The sequence below is a fragment of the Plutella xylostella genome, chromosome 10 (genome assembly GCF_932276165.1).
Source record: "Plutella xylostella chromosome 10, ilPluXylo3.1, whole genome shotgun sequence".
NCBI classification, from domain to species: Eukaryota; Metazoa; Arthropoda; class Insecta; order Lepidoptera; family Plutellidae; genus Plutella; species Plutella xylostella.
The window spans coordinates 9,670,427-9,690,910 of record NC_063990.1 but is presented as its reverse complement, the minus strand read 5'-3'; the positions used below and the strand labels follow the sequence as shown (position 1 = coordinate 9,690,910).

General features: G+C 41.1%; 1 protein-coding gene across 1 annotated transcript in view; it reads right to left on the bottom strand.

Annotated features, from left to right (window-relative positions):
* The window catches only part of LOC105385667 (inositol hexakisphosphate and diphosphoinositol-pentakisphosphate kinase), a 30,350-nt gene extending 12,286 nt beyond the window's left edge, over positions 1 to 18,064 (bottom strand). Inside the window, exons 1-14 of the mRNA XM_048623316.1 lie at positions 17,816 to 18,064; positions 16,996 to 17,175; positions 16,069 to 16,209; positions 15,342 to 15,432; positions 14,732 to 14,886; positions 13,389 to 13,476; positions 12,683 to 12,887; positions 11,896 to 12,177; positions 10,837 to 11,025; positions 4,348 to 4,454; positions 2,352 to 2,489; positions 1,318 to 1,549; positions 777 to 985; positions 212 to 438 (exon numbers count right to left, since the gene is read on the bottom strand). Of these exons, the coding sequence (XP_048479273.1) occupies positions 212 to 438; positions 777 to 985; positions 1,318 to 1,549; positions 2,352 to 2,489; positions 4,348 to 4,454; positions 10,837 to 11,025; positions 11,896 to 12,177; positions 12,683 to 12,887; positions 13,389 to 13,476; positions 14,732 to 14,886; positions 15,342 to 15,432; positions 16,069 to 16,209; positions 16,996 to 17,175; positions 17,816 to 17,926 (2,355 nt within the window). The 5' untranslated portion in view covers positions 17,927 to 18,064. The remainder of the gene's footprint in view (positions 1 to 211; positions 439 to 776; positions 986 to 1,317; positions 1,550 to 2,351; positions 2,490 to 4,347; positions 4,455 to 10,836; positions 11,026 to 11,895; positions 12,178 to 12,682; positions 12,888 to 13,388; positions 13,477 to 14,731; positions 14,887 to 15,341; positions 15,433 to 16,068; positions 16,210 to 16,995; positions 17,176 to 17,815) is intronic.
* Between the last annotated feature and the right edge of the window lie 2,420 nt (positions 18,065 to 20,484).

Below are 20,484 nucleotides of genomic sequence, written 5' to 3'. Positions count from 1 at the left end.
GTAATACAGGGGATTCCATGGAGATATACCTAACATTTTACTGAAATTATACTTTAATTTAACTACCCAACTATGGGCGTAGAAAATAGGAGTTTCATTGTGTCTTATTTTCACCTTCTATCTAATGTCCTTGAAATTGATGGTCCAGCTGCTTACAGCTTACATAAAAAAAACGACATCAAAGTAGTATTTTAAAAAACACGTCACTAACCTGCGGTATAACAATATCAGCGAGATATTTAGCATAAATATACAGCTCCTCCGCCATGTCAAACTGCAGCGTGTGTTGATTGTGTTGCAAGTCGTACTTGATGCAGTCGTATATATCTGGGATCTTTGAAATGTCGTACGTCTTGTTCTTTGTGCAGAAGTCCTTCTCTATCTTGCCCCAGCGCCGCCCCATGAGTTCCCACGTCTCGCCGTGATAGAGGATCGTGTCTGGAACGAATAAAGCATATTGTTGTATACTATTCATCTTATAGGGTTCCCTATCCCCTATAGGTCTAGCTAGGACACTTTAGCTACTAGCAAAGATATATAGATAGATAATTCTTTATTGCATACACAAACCGAAATAACAGAAGGAAATGTACAACATAGACGGTACAAATGGCGGCGTTATTACTAAGAGTATTTTTTCCAGACTACCACGGAGGAGATAAATTATAAAAAATAGTGCAAAAAAAGTTCAGCTGTTGGGCGTCCCTCCAACTATTTTCATGGAACCTTTGACGCAATCAGCCTAAAAGCCATCTAAAAGCATTCTAAACCCTCACCCTTAGTCTTCGGCTCGTCCTTCTTATGCGTGACCACGTTCACTAATCTCTGCACGAGCGTGTGCAGGTGCGCGCAGCACTGCGCCGGGCTCTTGACTAGCTGCAGCGCGCGGGCCACGCTCGAGGCACCGCACGGGTTGATGCGGGCTTTGTCCTCTTCTGTTAGCTCTCGGTCTACTTGCATCGCTTCGTGGAGACGGGATTTTGCCCTGGGGGAGGTATGAGAGGGTTGTTGAGGTCTTTATTACACATGGTTATAAACTAATGAGCTTCTGGTACTGGATATAGACCTCGCCCAATGTGGACAACATTACATAAACTTGAGGTTTTGAGGGGTAAGTCATAGAGTTAGCGTTATAATATAAATAAGAATAATTGTATACATAACATGGGGTTAGTATGTATATGTACTTTATAATTATGGCCGCGTTAGGTATATTATGATTATATTAACATACAACGTCAGTGGTAAGAAAGGCGGAAAAAAAAAACGTCGAGGAAACTAGGATTACCTTTCAAATAATAAACCAAAAACACTCACATATTCTGCACCTTAGACGAATCACAGTCATTATCCAGCAACCCATTCGTATTAGCGGACTTGACCATCTGCACCAGTATAGGCGTCAATTCTCCTTCCAGCGCCAGGAGTCCCTTGGCGAAGGCGGCGGCGGTCATCTGCACGCGGCCCTCGTCCGACGCGTAGATCTTGAGGTCGTGGCGGAAGGTTGAGTGTAGGCGGAGGAGGCCTAAGCCTTGAGTGCCGCCTTCACCTGGGGAGGTTGGGGTGGTTGATTATTGTTACATTGTGATGTTTAGATATATAAAGATAGGTTCATAAAGATTGCGGGTATTTCTTTTTAGCGCGTTCGTGGCAACCTGGCAACTATTACTAGAACTGCTATACAATAGCCCGACAGATTGGGTTCAGTGGCAGCGCATGACGTATTAATAACGTAGAGTAGATATTACTAGATAATATCTTATGTATGCTAATTTGTTTAAAGTCAGCCAGCACTGATCACATACTAGACAGTGTCCACTCCGGTTCACGTCTGGTATACACCCCTGTCCACTCGGGTACACACCTGGTATGTGGCGGCCCTGCCCGCCGGGGTACATGCAGCGGAACATGCGGCCCAGCTCCTCGGCCTGCACGCGCCCCGCCGGCGTCAGCTCCCTGTCCACTCGGGTACACACCTGTCCACTCGGGTACACACCTGGTACACACCCTGTCCACTCGGGTACACACCTGGTACACAGCCCTGTCCACTCGGGTACACACCTGGTATGTGGCGGCACTGCCCGCCGGGGTACATGCAGCGGAACATGCGGCCCAGCTCCTCGGCCTGCACGCGCCCCGCCGGCGTCAGCTCCCTGTCCACTCGGGTACACACCTGGTACACAGCCCTGTCCACTCGGGTACACACCTGGTATGTGGCGGCCCTGCCCGCCGGGGTACATGCAGCGGAACATGCGGCCCAGCTCCTCGGCCTGCACGCGCCCCGCCGGCGTCAGCTCCCTGTCCACTCGGGTACACACCTGGTACACAGCCCTGTCCACTCGGGTACACACCTGGTATGTGGCGGCCCTGCCCGCCGGGGTACATGCAGCGGAACATGCGGCCCAGCTCCTCGGCCTGCACGCGCCCCGCCGGCGTCAGCTCCCCGCCCCACTTCAGTATCAGCACCAGGGAGGGTTCCCCTGTGCCGTCTACTGTGGGTAAGAGGAGGGTTAGCTATGCGGATTCGGGTTTTCTGGTGTTGGTAGTAGGTATGGTAAGAGGGAGTTTGTAGGTAGGGTACCTATGTGTTAGTTACTCTTTTGCGCAGATTGAGATGAAACTTAACAGATATAGCACTGGACATCGAAATATATTTCTGTGCATGTAGGATTTATTAACTTAGATTGAAACGTTGCTTTCGGTCAGATCGATATTTACAAATATTAATCTTCAAAAGAACTCACATGTACATGAATTAGGTAATGAAAGTTTGTAACATAATTGATTTGTTTGTTTATATACATTTTTGTAGAAATAAACATGATATAAAATGCGTTAAGCCGGTTTGTAGCTCTACACGTCACATTATTTGCTATGTGTATTTACAGCTAGGTACTGATGATGATGATGATGATAGGGGCCGTCCATTAATCACGTGAGGTCGTTTTTCTCATTTTTTGACCCCCCCCCCCTCCCCCCTGGTGATATTTGGTGAGGTTTGGGACCAACCCCCCCTCCCCCCCCTGGATCACGTGTATTTTTTTGGAAGTCTATGTAAAGGCAATTTTTGACTAGAAAAAATATAGCTCATACTACAAATCGTTAATATTTTTGAGCCGTCCAAAATATCGGTTCAGAAATACCTAATTTTTTACAAAAAATTAATACACGTGATGTCTAATGAGAACCCCCCCTCCCCCCTCGTGATGTTTCGTGAGGTTTTCAGTACCCCTCCCCCCCCCCCCCCCTTTGAGCCTCACGTGATTAATGGACGGCCCCATAAGCGTATCAATCTAATTAATTATATTTTACAAGCCTAGAACGTACCGCTGTGAATTTTGATGCTTGTACATATACACAAACTGTGGTGTGACTCTAAAGTGATCCGTACAACAAAAATCACACCACTAAATTCCATATTAGAAATGGACGACTTTGAAGCATAAACCACACACAGTTTTAAGTACAGCCAATAAAATCTACATATACAAGCTTACTTTACAATCTTGATCATCAAAAAAGGACTTCACAAATACTTTCCATGCGTAGGTATTTAGGTTTCAAAAGCATCCATTCCATTGGATATTTTTAAAATGAACAAAATACGTTTACAGGCTCACAGGGGCATCGGATTTCAAAAGAGATGATATAAATTATATCATATTTTTTAATCATAAGGTCCAATTTATGCTTCTATGTGGGCAGTGCATATGCAGGGTAATATGCGAGCCTGTTCACGCATATCGTAAGAGTCATTGAACAAACAGACAATAGTTACTTTGTGTACATTGAAATGGTTAGGAAACTGCGTCTTTTACGAATACTACGCGCGTCTTTATTGTCTGTTTGAACAAAGGTCTTGTTCTACTAGCAATTTGGAAGTAGCGTGTGAAAAATCCTCGCATTCACGTAACGCATATGCAAATACTGAAATGCACTAAAATGTATGTATTTAGATATTTTACTTGTACTCCAAAATCGCCAGCACAACAGCTGTTTATAGCCGATTTTAATATCCAAACTGACACTGGGTGTGCTTACCAATAACTTTCAGAAAATAATAAGCTTTGCATTTTGCACTTATTATTATTAGACAAATAGGTACCTCCTAAATATCTCAAAACTCCACACAAAACATAAAAAGTAGGATATTAAAATCGGTCATCAGCTGTCTGTCCACTGGTACGGTGCAAGACAGCGAAGCGTTAGAATCCACCAATCGAATCTCACTAAACTTCCGCTTGAATTATATTGGTTAACTCACCACCTCACCTCACCCCGTACCATTGCACAGTCAACCGTAAAGCACTAACACTAAGGTATAAAAGAGAGTAATCGTGCGAGAACCATTGGCGGGCGGGGGGTTACCGTCGTCGGAGGAGGAGCCCCGCGGGCGCCCGCGCGGCTGGTACTTCATCTGCACCTTGCGGTTGATGCCAGAGAAGTGGCCGTACCTGCGAGAGAGAAAGAGATGAAACTAAAATAGATAAAGATAAAGATAAAATACTCTTTATTGCACACAAAAAGAAACAGTATTACAAACATGAACAGAAAATAAATAGCACAATCGGCGGCCTTATTACTAAAAGTAATCTCTTCCAGACAACCAAATTGAAAGGACATAGAAATAATGAAAAAGGGTAGCGTGTGAAAATAAGAGATATTTATAAACTACATTAATATAAAGTATAACGATATGTAAATACCTACATATAATAATATATAAAACCTACATAGTTAATAATAAATATATACCTATATATTCTATAATAATACATAAATATTATTAAAAATAAATAAATAATTGCTGGTGCATTCTAATCAGGATAAGATAAACTTAAGTAGTGCTGTCGGAGCTTGTTTTTGAAGGATGGTAGAGAGGGTGCGAGTCTGATTTCAATGGGCAGATCGTTCCATAATTTAACAGCCTGAAATGTGAATGAGCCCTCATAAAACACAGTTGTGCAAGATGGAACATGAAGGCGAAGGTTATGAGATGAACGTAGTGAGCGGCTATGTGTAGAGCATCTCAACTCAAAACGCTCCTTAAGGTATGATGGAGAACAAGGATTGAACAGTACCGAATAAAGTAGTGAAAGTATGTGAGTATTCCGTCGAAGGCGAATTGGGAGCCACTTGAGTTTTTGTCGGAATACAGATACATGATCATATTTTCTTAAGCCAAATATGAATCGTATGCAGTAATTTTGAAGACGCTCAAGCTTATTAAGTTGCTCCTCAGTGAGATCAAGATAGCTGGCATCGGCGTAGTCAAGAACGGGAAGAAGGAGTGATTGAGCTAAAGCAATTTTGGTGGAGGTAGGAAGGAAATTGCGTAGTCTTCGAAGTGATCCCCCTGATGCAAACATCCTCCGGCTAACCGCCTCCAGCTGAGGACTCCATGTCATAAACTTGTCAAAAATTACGCCAAGATTCCTGACTGTATCACTATAAGGTACATGAACCCCGTCAAAATAAATTGGCGGCACCATCCGAAGAAAATTGTTATTCATTAACCTAGAACTTCCGATGAGGATAACTTGGGTTTTCTTCGGATTGACCATAAGGCCATGGTGTTTACTCCAGTCTACGATTTTAGTCAGGTCAGTGTTCATAAAATTAACTGCTTGAGCTACATCAGAAGGAGAAGCATGTGTATAAATCTGTAGATCGTCTGCATAAAGATGGTAGGAAGAAATAAGTTTGTTAGAAATGGAGTTAATAAAAATAGCAAAGAGCAGAGGTGATAGCACACCGCCTTGTGGGACACCGGCTGCAATATCACACCATTGGGAGTATGAGTCCTCAATGCGTATACGCTGCCGTCGCCCCTGCAGATAACTGCGAAACCAGTCAATTACCATTGGAGATATGTTAAGTGATCGAAGTATTCCCAGCAAGATTTCGAAGTTAACAGTATTGAAAGCATTACTAAAGTCTAACAAGGAGAGGATTGTGATTTGACCATTGTCCATGCCCTGGCGAATGTCATCAGAGATCTTTACGAGCGCTGTGACAGTGCTATGGCCAGGGCGAAAACCGGATTGGTAAGGATTCATAAGGTTATTGCGGGTAAGGAAATTGGATAGTTGGAAATGTACAAGGCGTTCTAGGACTTTTGAAAGGAAAGGAAGAATAGATATAGGGCGATAATCGGAAAATGAGGTTGGGTTGAATTTCTTAGGTAAAGGGACAACTTGAGCATCTTTCCAGGCAGAGGGAAATATGCCAGAGGAGATGGAGGAATTGAGGATATGTGTGATAATGGGAAGGATAATATCTAGGATAGGGATTATCATGTTACGACTTAAACTGTCGCTTCCAATTGCATTGGAAGTAATGGAAATAATGACCTTCTTAACATCACAATTGGAAAATTGACTTAATTGGAAAGAAGGAAAGTCAGGGGTTGGTAAGGCCGATAGGCGACCGAGTGTGCTAGATTTCACGGCATCATTCATGGCCGAGGACGAAGAGAAATGTGAATTCAAGGATTCAATGTCTAAATCTTTACGGATAGGACTGTTGCGAGATTTACCAACTCCCAGTGACCTAAGGAACTTCCAAACTTTGGCTGGATCGCCATTTTCTACAGATTGATGGATATGGCGGCGTTGTGCATCCCTACACAACTTATTGCAGCGATTACGAATAGCAATATACTTCTCCTTGTTAGCTTCAGAGGCACGGAGTTTATATTTGGTCTTGGCTGAATTCTTTTCAAGGATGACCTTCTTAATATCATCAGTGAGCCAGGGAGCCGGAAGATGCTTTAACCGAATCGCTTTTACTGGTGCATGCACATCGTATAGATCGGTAAGGAGGGAGTTAAATTTAAAAACCTGTTCATCAACGCTGGCTGCGTTGAGAACAGGCGTCCAATCGGTACGATGAGCATCACGACGCAAACTGTCCAGATCCATACCACCAAAACTACGCAGCATGAGAGTTCTTGACTTCGCTTTAGGTGGGCGGACTTTATACGAAAGGTATATTAAGTCATGATAAGAGAAACCAGTGGATCCGCACTGGCCGTGCTTAGCAACATGATCAGTAGAGGATACGAGAATAATATCAAGAAGAGAGGGTTCGCAGTTAGGAAAATGATGAGTGGCACTAAGTGGGAGAATATTCATGTTGCTAGACTTGACTATAGATTGAAAGGTAGAAGACCGAGAATCATTTTTAAGGAGACAAGTGTTAAAATCACCCATAATAATGGTATGACTGTAATTTGGGATATAGTTGACCAGTAGCGTTTCAAAAGAGCTGAAGAAATTTACACGCAAAGAAGAGCTGTAATACACGCCAAGTAATATTTTGGCGTGTGACAACGTTACTTCAATAAGTAAATGTTCGCCCGCATTGCCTGGGGGTGGCTGAGGGGACAAGCTAAGTATGGAGTAGGGAATGTGCGAGCGGAGATAGATAGCTACGCCACCGCCACCACTGCCAGTGCGATCATTGCGTATGAGACTAAAACCAGGCAACGCGTACGAAGCAGACGGGAGACATGGCTTGAGCCATGACTCGGAAACTAAAATGGCGTGTAGGTTTTTGTTTTCAAAAGATGTCAGCATATCAGGAAAATGAGACGGAATACTCTGTGCGTTTATATGAATAACGTTGAAATTATCCTTCACATCCGTGAATACGGAGTCAAGGACATCAGGTAGATCAGGAAGGCTATGAAAACTACTTCCGGCACTGTTCAATTCATCTGACTCGGAACCATCGAAATATTCAGATGCTAGTGACTCTTCATCACTACTCACATCAAGAGCTACTTGCATTATACCTACCTACCAGCAAAAATAAATATAAATTTAAATAGACTTAATAAAATAATATACTATACTAACCTACACTAACAGTACAAATAATAATATACTAAAGTATTTAACTAAACTTGCAAATACCTGTAGGTACCTGCGAGCAACTATTAATACAGACAATTTTACTAACAAAAATATTTCAACATCACAAAACAACATTAAAAGCAAAAAGAAACAAAACGCAATTACTTATGTCGTTCCAAACTTTACATTACTATAATGCGGCAAGTTACTTGGCGACCCTCCTTGCGGGGTGAAAGAAGTGGCGGGGGCGAGGTAGCACGACATGCTACACACGTAGAAAAGTGTGCCCGGATTAATCTCGCGATAGCTTGTAACTATTTCTGACGTAAGTAAAATTTTATTCTATGAGTGTTCCCGTAAATGTCATATTTAGCTTAAAATTTATAGTTTGACAGCATTAAAATTTGGATGTTTACCTTCAGAATATCTACCAATTTGAATTTATTTATGTAAAAGTGTTTTATTTTATAAATCAATTTCCATGTCACTTTCATGTTCACTCTCTGTTTGAACTTGTTCATCGTCGTCGTCATCCTCATCTTCATCATCGTTTTCATTAACTTCAATTATAAATCTAAGACAAAAACCAATTTATGTTTAATTTACAATAAATTATAAATAAACAATAACATACCTGTCCAATACATCGTCAAATACTCTATCAGATTTATAATATTCGTCTTAATTTTTTATGACATGGTCGTCACAATTTCTCCACTTTTTAGGCGAATAATTAGAGAAAAGCAACTCTAAGTCTTTTATCTCTTTATCTAAGTTAGAGTCAATCGACGTTCTTGCGAGCTCGCCTTTCACGTACCGCCACACAAGTTCAATAGGATTTAATTCCGGGTGGTATGGGGGTAGGCGAAGCACGATATGACCATTTTCTTTCAAAATTTCATCAATTTTGTAATTTTTCTCTGTGTTTTGCTCATTAATTACTTTCATTAAATCACATAAATTTTGGTTGCTTTCCTAGTTACAAGAACTGACAACTGACGCACTGTCATATGGACTCTTCGTCTTTGTTGTTTACTTTTTCGTATCTGACTGCGCAGTACCAACCTTTAGCCGCGTAGCATGACTGATCCGGTACGCTGTTCTACAAGAAGCCCCTATATTGAGACATTATACGATTTGTTGTTTTTAACGTTATTTTGTTGACGAATTATAGATACCTAATAATAATATAATGATAATATTAAAAAGGCCTCAACACTCATCCTAAGACTAATGGTCTCAGGATCAATGATCTCATGTGGGTCGCACTCAAATTATGACAGGCTATATAAGACATGTGGCCGCCTCGACTGCTCGGCCGAGACTGCCGTAACAATGACATGCAGTGCACGCGTTGCCCTTCCCCGCTACCCTCCCGCTACCCGCTGTCGTCTTGGGTACCTCGTCCCCTCCGCGTCTTTCACCCCGCAAGGAGGGTCGCCAAGCAACTTGCCAATCTATACTACACACAACACTTGGCCTTAGAACAAAAACTAAGTAAAGTTATAACAGGAAAAATTAACCAAATAATAGTCTGTGTAACGCACGCTAACACATAATGTCAGTTGTCAAGTTGACAATTTACTACGTCACGGACATAACCAATAAAATAGAAAAATACACATTGAACCAGTGGAGGGTACCAAATTTAAGTAATTGAACGCAAAAGAATGAACTCAGGAAATGAACATGTGATGGGGACTACTTCCTTGGAACCCTCTTGACCCTAGCCTTAGCAGATGAGGCCACATCACCGGCCGTTTTCGCTTCTCTAGGCGCAGGCGCAGAGGCTGGTACTTCAGGCGCCGCCGCGGCCGGGCAGATCACATTGAGCTCAGCCAGTGTCGTGATGGTGTGCTGCTTCCCGTCGCGGTCCAGCACAATGACGCAGCCGCCCCTCGTCCAGCAGCGCGAGACGCCGAGCCGCTGCCGGGCTGCCAGGAACGCATCGTGACGCGGCTTGGTCAGGAACTCTGCTAGCGTCCGTCCGCTGCCCTTGAGCTTCGATTTAGCGTGCCATACCCTGTTCCTTACTGAGAGGTCCTTGAATTTGACAAGGATAGGGCGAGGCTTCTCTCCAACGCGGCCCAGCCTATGACAACGCGCAATGTCGGTGGCGCAGACGAATCCAGGGTCCTGTATGTGATCAGTCACAGCCTTCACAAGGGCAGCAACTGTGTCCTCGCTCTTACTGTCAGGAACACCGTGCAGAAGAAGCATTTTCCGGCGGCTGTGTGTTTCCATCTTGTCGATGTGCTGCACCAACATCCCCACCTGCTGCTGGAGGCTGCTCAGTGCCATCATGATGAACGACCGGAAGACAGAGAATTCAGCAGCCAGTCCGTCTGTGGTGGTGGAGGGCGGGGCCTTCGACATCTGAGTGTGGAAGTCTGCCATTTTTGCAGTAAAATGCTCCTTCAGTTCATTGATTGAGTCAACAATATGCTCCATCTCAGTGTTGTTTATATTGTGGTGTTATAAATGATTATAATAGTCACTCGCAGGTAAAAACTATCACAATTTCATAAAATTATAAAAATATTTATTTTTATTTAGTAATTAATTATATTAATTAAATTTAATTTAGAAGTTAATGTGTACTTTATTTCACATCTACCCGCAATAGGTAGGTATGAAAATCGGAAAGCTGATGTGGCAGTAGAAATACAAGACAAGATAGATGTAACATACAAGAAAAGACAAGACACATATGACCTGCGAACTGGGCAAGCTATATTGGACAGTCTGCCGGTAGTGGTTGGAAGACAAAGAAGGATGAGTGTATAACGCACATTGGAAGTGGCTTATGTACCGCCGTCCACAATTATAGTCTTATTATGATGCCGACAGTCTTCTTTCATGTGCCATTCACGATGCAGCTGTGTGAAAAGACTCACATTTCTAGATGTCCAGTATCTCCTGCAAGTCTTTCATCGGCTTGTTCAGTGTCACATCAACTACTCACTCCAGTACTCACATCTCTAGAACACTCTTGAGCTGCTCGAGCTTGCCCTGCTTCTCCTCGATCTCGGGGTCGGCGTGGTGCGTGTGTATGTCGGCTAACAGCGCTCGAGCGATGTCCAAGATCTCCTGCAGTTGCTTCGGCTTCTTCAGTTTTACGTGGCCGCGTTTGAAGCCGTCGTATTTTTCGAAGATCTCGAAGAATCTGGAGGGGATACAGATAGGTAAAGGTCTAAATGAGAGGAGTTTTTAGTAATCCACAAAATCCAGCAGTAAGAGTCACTGAGCAGTTAAGCACTGCGCAGTCTGGTTTTATTAGGGAATGAGACTGAAAAAGATTTTAAGTCGGATGAATTACAAGACGACCGAATGGCGTAGTGGTTAGTGACCCTGACTACTGAGCCGATGGTCCCGGGTTCGATTCCCGGCTGGGGCAGATATTTGTTTAAACACAGATATTTGTTCTCAGGTCTTGGATGTGCCCGTAAAATGGCAATAGGCCCGCCCCCTATTACATTGGGACTAACATAACACTCTGGCGAAAAGTGGGTGCAGCAATGCACCTCTGCCTACCCCGCAAGGGAGTACATTAGTACAAGGCGTGAGTGCGCGCGCGTGTGTGTGTGTGTGTGTGTGTGTGTGTGTGTGTGTGTGTGTGTGTGTGTGTGTGTGTGTGTGTGTGTGTGTGTGTGTGTGTGTGTGTGTGTGTGTGTGTGTGTGTTATTTATTTATTTAATTCTACTGTCTATGATGAAGTGGCTGGCTTTATGTGCTTGCTTATTTCATATTTAATACGTGTGTGCATAGTCACGTAGGAGAATAAACATAATTTTTTTTTTTTTTTTTGAATTACAAGTAGAAGGTGACCAAGTTTCGAAGCTGCATTTAATACCAATACGAAAATGAGTTTAACAGAAGAAGAGACAGATCAAACAGGCAATGCGTCTTCCATAACATATTCCCTTGTGCTAAAGGCTACTTTTTATTCCGATATTTCTACTGGAAATTGTTTCAAGGCTACGCGAAAACGCTTGTCTAATTATAATTTAGTACCTATAAGTGGTAAGCTATTTACCTAGGATGCCGCACTTCCACCTTCATCTTCTGCTTGGGCGTGCGGTCCCCGTGTCTAATCACCGCCACCACGCACCGCAACTCCATCATTTTCCCAAACGTCGTGGGCACTATCGGCGGGTCATCTAACTGAAACGGCACCGACCACGGGATGTGCAGCGTTGGGGCCAGTTCTCTGAGGATCATGTTGCCGAGGATTTTTGCGCAGTCATCGTAGTATTTGTTTGAGTTTTTCACGAAGGAAAAGCCGTTGACGTCGCACACGAACGACTTGCCGTTCGCTCTGCGGGTTAAAGGTTTTGGGATTTAGTTCATTAGGAAAATAAATTATTTATTATTGTGTTTGTGTAGTGTTCGCAGTTTTGTAGCTCCCTTGGCCTGAGTGGCTTTAGATTAACAGAAATGAGTATTATAAAGTATAATATGAATTGGAATGTGGTATTTTAATAACAAGAAAGCACTGTTCGTGATTTATGCATCGGATCAATATACGAATATTACAGTATCAATATGAATATCAATAGTAATATTGATATGAATATACAATAACTTCATTATACCATTATTTCCTTCATCAATATTTACGGTCTTACTCGCTATATCAAAGTGAAATAATATATGTACTATGTTATACCGAGGCTCAAAGGTTCAATTTCCGTTTTTATAGTCAGTAATTTGTTTTCAGGCCAGTAAGATGATTAACACACCAAAAAGTGCAGATGCACCACTGCCTCTTCCCAAAAGGCCAGCCACATTACTCAAAACAAACCTACACTTTAGCCACTCACCTCAACAAATCAAACCCGCAAACCGTCTGCTTAAACGCGAGACACACCTTCCTCGATATCAGCTTCTCCTGGTTGCTCAATATGACTGGGTACCGTATCTCCTTCCCTTCTGAGTCTCGCTCAACTTTGCCGTCCAGAGCCGGGCTTTTACGAGCCTCCGCGTGAGCGTAGTCGGGCCCTACTGTGTAGACTTTCACATCCGTGCCTGGAGAAAATTGGAGTTTTTTATTTGGGGGTTAAGCTTTAATTTCGCCATAGGTAGGCAGTTAGATCGTAACCAGGGATTGGTTCATCAATTATACGTCATCTCCATATAAAATTCGTGACAGATGTGTCAAAAGTCAACCAATAATCCCTGGTTATGCTTTAACCCACTATGGCGAAATTGGCACTAAAGTGTGTCAGTAAAAACGATACCCCACTTAGGTGTGTAGGTGTTATATAGGAGAGACGAATTTTCAGTTTGCAGTTTGGTGTACGGGTCCTAGGGGCCATGACGCATACATTATTGTTGTGTATGTTTATGTGCGTGCTTATTTAAAATTAAATACGTGTGTACATAGTCACGTAGTCCTGTTTAGAATAATAATATATTCAATTCAATAACGTAGAACCATGTCTGATATAGACACATAAAATAACAATGGTTCAATAATAGTTAAGTCATGTCAAAGTCAAGTCACATATGTAGGGTATGTAGACTTACCATCAGTGGGCATGAAGTCTTCATAAATAAAGGAGCCTGTCTTCCGGACCCGGGACTCCGGCGAGTAGATACTGCTGCGGCTGCCGATCTGTCGACAACGAACATACAGTCACTATGGAATACAGAGAATCAAGGTGCTAACTGGCGGCGTACGACGTAACATTGAAGTAGACGACGTGTCGCAACGTCACTACTGCGGTTTCTATGTAGATATTTATATAAGATTGGCAGCTAACATTTCGCTGGACAACACTCAAATAAATAAATTCATTTATTGTAACTTCATCTCGTTCGCAGCGCAGCCAACTTACACCTTAAGGAAGAATACGAGTATTACATAAGAGAAATACGAGCACTTGTTAACAACATATTGTTTCAAGGGATTCCGAGAATCACTGAATAGGTGTTCGTGGACGCACATGTCACATAGACTTATCTAGAAACTAGTAACTGGAAGAATTGGGAAGTAATGGAACTATTTATGTATTATTTATTATGTAAAAGAAACACAGGCGATTGAAAACACATATAGCATGATATATGATGATTATTGGAAGTTCAAAGCTTGCCTTTTTCTTTTTTTATATTTGTTTGTTGGATTTTTTACCTAGAACTGTGTTCCAGAACCTCCTAACACCTTTCGCGTGACTTCGGCGAGTAAAAATACATACCTACATCACTGTAATGTTAAAATCAATAGCGTAGCTTGTATTATGCAGGGGCCGGCCGGTTCAGCTCATCATTAGATATTCCGCTATAAATGATTGTCTACATAAGCCACATCCGGGCACACCAACGAAGCCTAAATCTCCATTAGCAGTCGCCGTAGCCGTATCGGCTTGGAAGACATCATCATCATCATCATCATCATAAATGATTGTAGATTAGGTTCTTAAAATAGAAACTAGGTTTATGTCTTGGGTTCAGTCTGCCACAATATGCTATGTCTAATTGATTGATTGATTCATAAATTGACTATGGTTATTCCCCGTGATTTTGCAGATGTGAATGTATGTAACTTAATCGGCCATATTCCTAGCACGACGTCGTAATACCTCCTTTATGGCTCGCTGTATAATGTATCTGGATCACGAACAGTACTTTTACTTTCTCGCCAATAGAATAGATGAATAAACGATTTAGACAGACACTTTCCGCTCCTTCAAAGGGCATCAACAAGTAAACAGTTAGGTACAAGATTTTTTCTGAACATAATAATAATAAAAAACTAAACACCCATACATACACTCACGTGCAATGGAAAAGTTCCAGCAGCCATTGATGTTCCATTATGTCACTGGAACTTTTTCATTGCTTTACTGTAATGCGAGGGTTAAACTCACCTTCCTAAACAGTCTCTGGCTGCCTCCGCCCGCCGAGGTGGGGTAGTAGATGTAGATGTTGTGGTCCTCGGCCGACACCGGCTTCTCCACGAACGGCTTGTTGAACACCACGCCGTTCACCTCCACGTGGTCTTCGGACTCCACTAGCTCGTGCTCTGTCGGGGGAGGAGGTAGGTGAATTAGAATAGAATAGAATATAGGCGGCCTTATCGCTTAGAGCGATCTCTTGGTGATAACCTTGGCAATTATATGGCAGGTGGATCTTATGGTGAAGTGAATTGGATAGGGATAGATTTGGGCCATACGGTTAATCGCTTGCTATTGAATAAATTATGTAGGTACTTGAGAAAATAATAATTTATTGCTCTTGAAACAACATAACAATCTTATCACAATTTTTATCTAACATCAACAACATACATAATATCAAAGATACCACAAAGGGAGCCCGCGTTCTCAAGATACAATCTCAAATCTACTACATGATAAAATCTTTTCATCAACATTTTTTACGAAGCACAAAAGGAAATTTGAAACCAAACGCTGTCGATTTTTCGGTTAAGTTAATACTTTGCAATTAAAACACCCTGTATAATACATCAACACTCACGTTTAGGGTCGGGCGAGTCCCGGTCCAGCACGGCGTAGCGCGGGATCTCGATGCCCTCGCCCTCCAAGATGGAATACACCTTTCTGCGGTCCTGAAACATGAACATGACATTAATACATAAGTATGACTTTTATTATTGCACTAGCGGGATAGGCAGTGGAGGCTTACAATAATTATGGTTGTACACTGTAGCGTAAAAGGTTCTCTGGCGGAAACGCCAGGATGAAATAAACATGGATAACTCCATCCGATGGTGGGTCATACTCTACAGTGTATAAAAGGTTTGTTTCAGTGGTTACAATATACGCATTTGGCTTAGGAATCGTGAGATAGATAATTAAGTATGTACCTAGTAGGAAGTGCTAACAAATTAGACTTCAAGGAATTTACGTTGCGACAAGTGGGGTAAAATCGTCAGCTTCCTTTTCGCAGAAAAATATGAATGCTGCCTTATTGGATTAAGTGTATAATTTGGCTAAATGGATTTGGAAGTTACGCATTTAGGTAGTACCTAACACGCACGGCTAATTAGGGTGAAATATGTAGTGCTTATATGGTTTACCTATGTATAAATAGATTAACCTAAGCAGTAGCTCAACCGACCGGCCGTCTCGGCATCGCATATTGTTCCATCTTTAAATTCCATTGGGATTCATTATCATAAAAGACAATACAAATCCGCAGGGAAAAGCTAGAAGCATAAACAAATGAAGGCGCACATAAATACCTGTATATCGTACTGCATGTGCAGATTATTGATGACATACGGCTTCCGCAGCTTCTCGTACTGGATGGCCTTGTCCAGCGGGAAACCCTTCGAGTGGAAGGAGATCAGGCAGTCGCAGATCGGCCACTCTTCCACCGGTTGCTGTAAGGGCGATTTTTGTTTACAGTACCAGTACCAGCTGAGTACAGTTTGTACCTTTGTTAGTTTTTAACAACATGCAATTTAGGGTGTTTGAAGGGTTAAAGTTGAAGTTTTAGGGTGTTATAAGTTTTGTAAGTTAAGTGTAAAATATGTAAAAATGAAGTAGCACAGTTAATTGTGCGTTCCTTTTACAAACAAAACCCAGTAATGATTTCACTCTGTGAAAACTACATAAATATGTTTATTATGACTATATCAAAAAGCCGCTACATTGTCACATGCATAACATCAAAGCTTTACCACAAAACATACAAAGTGTATTCCAAACAAGAGGTCCAATTTGCACATAGGATATTCATACTTGCAAGGTTTACATTTATAAAACGAATAACATGTGTGCATTCCTGTGAGTATATCAAAGTAGTGAAACAAAATAATGAACTTAAACCTCTGTTTTTCAACACAAATTACAGCTCGCCTGAAAAATTATACCAATATTTAATTAAAATGAGGATAAGTTGATATTACGATACTTAATCAGTATTTGTTACTACTTTCTATGGAATAGTTCCTATAGTCAATTTCATTTACTAAACACAATACTCTAAGCTATAAAAGAAATAATATGAAATCAACACCAATAGAAACTACCCATTCGTAGGCCGTGAGAGAGACAGTGTAATGTGCAAGCCTTACCAAAAAGGAGACAAGACTGGCCTTACAATAGCAACAAATAAATTCAAAATCTATTTTGCTCCACCATTATGTTAGAGAAGGAGGGAGAACCTTTAAGATAACCTCCTCTGGGAAGACGAGCATCTTGATGTACTCGAACTCATCAAGCCTCGTGAGGATCTCCTTCATGGGCTTGGACTGCGACTTCTTGGCCATGGCGCAGACGCCCACCACCACCTTCTTGCCGCCATCGCAGTGCGGGTCCAGCGGCTCGCAGATGTCCAGCTCGCCCTGCCAATATGCATATTCATATTTCATATTTATTTATTTCCAAACAATATAAATTGTGTAGAAAAATTCTTATAACTAAAATAATTACAGGCATAAACACATTCAATGAGATATACAGAGGTTCTTTAGAATTTAAGGGTGTACCACTCCTAGAATGAAGAAACCATTAATTAAACCTGCACATCTAGATCAAGAACCACAGTGCACCAGTATGGTGGGAAATAGTAACAGCAGAAGGTAGTCATAGTTTTAGAGGTACCTATGGTACAATCAGCAATACCTACAATTTCTAAAATAAAAATATAATATTAAATATTGCATGCAAGATAAGAGAATAAATGTCTCCAAAGCAGTCAAGTGACTCATATCATACACCACCTACCTTGTTATAAATAATAATTCTTGATTGGTATAACAATACATATTAGCTATAGTCCTATGCATAATCAGATTTTACATATTAACAACCTGCCTGTACCTGAATCTATGCTAGGCCATGACCTTAAACTTCAAACAATAACAAAATGCCTAGTAAAACTCACAAACACTGCAATGATTCACTGTCTTGTTAGTTGTATACCACTTCAATGATAATTCTCAACACAGCATTAAAAAAAAGAAAATAGAACAAGCCTCTCACATCATGTAAGCAGTCATCACAATAACAAAACTCATCATCATTCTGATCCTTTTTCTTTTTACTCCTCCAGAGCTTGAGTCTCCACCAGTGTTTGAGCCACTGCCACTCCATTGCACTCCACACACTCACTATACCCACATTTTAATGGAATATCAAGATAATATTGTAAACTGATACACAGATAAGGCAGGCAACCTTGCAAATGATTGGATGGCACTCACTGTGCCATTGATAACTGAGATAAACTTGAAGCGAATTAGCATGCTGTTACACACCTCACCGTCTGTCATTCTGACTGGAACAGCATTCATAATACAAAGTAATTTAATACTGTTATAAAAATAGATTTCCTTCACACCAGTGAACTATGAAGTAATGCAGTAACAACCCAGCTTCAGGCTTTATAAAGGCTTATACTGTTTACTAAGGTTTATCTAGTGTGTTTTGTATGGGTTGTTTGAAGTAGTGAATTACTTAATGTAAAATAAATATTTGGTTCGGACTGTAAATCTTGGTTTACAAACCTGTGTTAGTAGGAATTACAAAAGTAACCAAGGATTAGTGCTGCCCTTGAACTGACAACTGCTACTAACTGGTAAACAAAGAGTACAGTCTGTGCCAACTTCAGTTTTATCTTTTTGCTATTACATAATAGGGTTGACAATGAACCATTCAGATTGTACCTACCTATATACTGTACAAAGAAAGATGTTACTCAGACAGTTAACTACTCACACATTTACTACACTTGAATGGATAGAACTAGTGAATTTGTAAAAATTATAACATCACTTACCCAATTATCATAGTCATAGTAATACTCCATAAAATGCTCACACAAGTACTTTTAAATAGACAATATTCCTAGCAATAACAGTTGAACCAACTGGTCAATGTGAATTAATTGTAGATCCACAAGCAGCGCATAATTATTTAAACATAGGAATGTCAACTAGGTCGGGGTCAATGATCTCGAATAATAAACAAAAAGATAAAGTCGTACAATAGTCGGCGTTCGTCTTCTACAGTAGCAACTTGTGTGCGAACTGTTTTACACAATTGATTAATTAAATTGTGTTTGTTTATAAAAATTATGAGTGAAACTCATCGTTTACACTTACGGGTGTTCTTATCGGGACAAGGTTCCCGTCATCTCCGACGTAGAATTGAGGAGCTTGAGTAGCTTGCCGCAATCCTTGGTACCCATGTTCAAGCTCTGTATATGACATTACCTATCGCATGTAACGAGGTTTTAGAGTATGTGTGTGATGGTTACAAATTATATTCTCGAATTAAAAGATAGAAAACGTAAATAATGAGATTTTAAGGAATTCAGAGAGAGAAAAAGAGATGAACGGACACAGCTGTTTACAAATCGTCAACCAAGCAAAAATTATGTCAAAATCTACGTTCAAAATTAAAATTAAGTTAATCTGTGGATACTTTCATGACGTCAGAGCGCGTTGCAATAATTATTGGTAGTGTCTAGGTTGTGGCTAGTCGTTTCACACTTTGGTAGTGTATGGGTTGTGACTAGTCGTGCCAAAGTATCTCCACACTGGGCTCGCTAGCTTGTGACTAGTCGTGCCAAAGCATCTCCACACTGGGCTCGCTAGCTTGTGACTAGTCGTGCCAAAGCATCTCCACACTGGGCTCGCTAGGTTGTAACTAGGCGCGTAGACAGCCATTCGCTAGTCAACGAACCACTCAAATATGCTCCATATTGCAACTCTATAAAGTTAAATTTGTATTGTAAGTATATGACATGAACATGACTCAAGTTGCTCTTCATTGTGCCCCAGCAGTGCGGACGTGATGGGTCGCGATGAAACAGCTACCAGAGGACCTTTGTACACAATATAACGCTATTGTGGCAATATGTTTTCTATTGCATGAATATAAAGTAATTGTATTGTATGTAATTAAGTACTGTACTTAAATTTGGTTCTCAGTAAGATAGATTAGGGTTAGTGGGTCATTCTATTATATTGTCTGTAGGGGTGTAAGACCTGGCTCTCTCAAGTGGAACTTTTGTGCATAACTCGAAGGTCTAAACTGCCTTCCTAAGCTTTGACCATTTCCCACCACGCTGGTCCACTGCGGATTGGTGGGTTCACATATCTAGATGTGCTTAATCTAGATATTGGGGTTTCCTCACGATGTTTTCTTTCACATGCAACATGATTATCCCCGAATTTAATTCTACAAAAATAAACAACGTATAGCATACATAATATTATCTTTTATTTATAATAAAAACTACTATTAATAATTCAACGTATGGTATAATTAAATGAGACATTTTCTGACATTCTCTATTAACAGGATGGTTGTGGTTTTCAACCTTTTCCACAATCTTCAGTCTCGAGCCATCATTGTTCAAAGCCAACTTTAGCATCATGGGGCAGTTGTCCTTATAAGTCGTCGTATGCCGTATGCCTCTGCCTTTCGACTTAAAAGCCCGGCCTCCCATTTTACATGCATACGTCAGACTATAGTATTTCAGATCTTCGTTGCATGATGCTAATTTCTTTGGGCACACGGCTTTGGACTTTTTAATAGTTTTCGCAGTCTTTTTCCACAACTGGACACAATTTATTATTTAATTCGTAATTTGTAATAAACGTGTCCAGTTCTTCAAGCGACTCAAATTACATTCTTTGAAATAA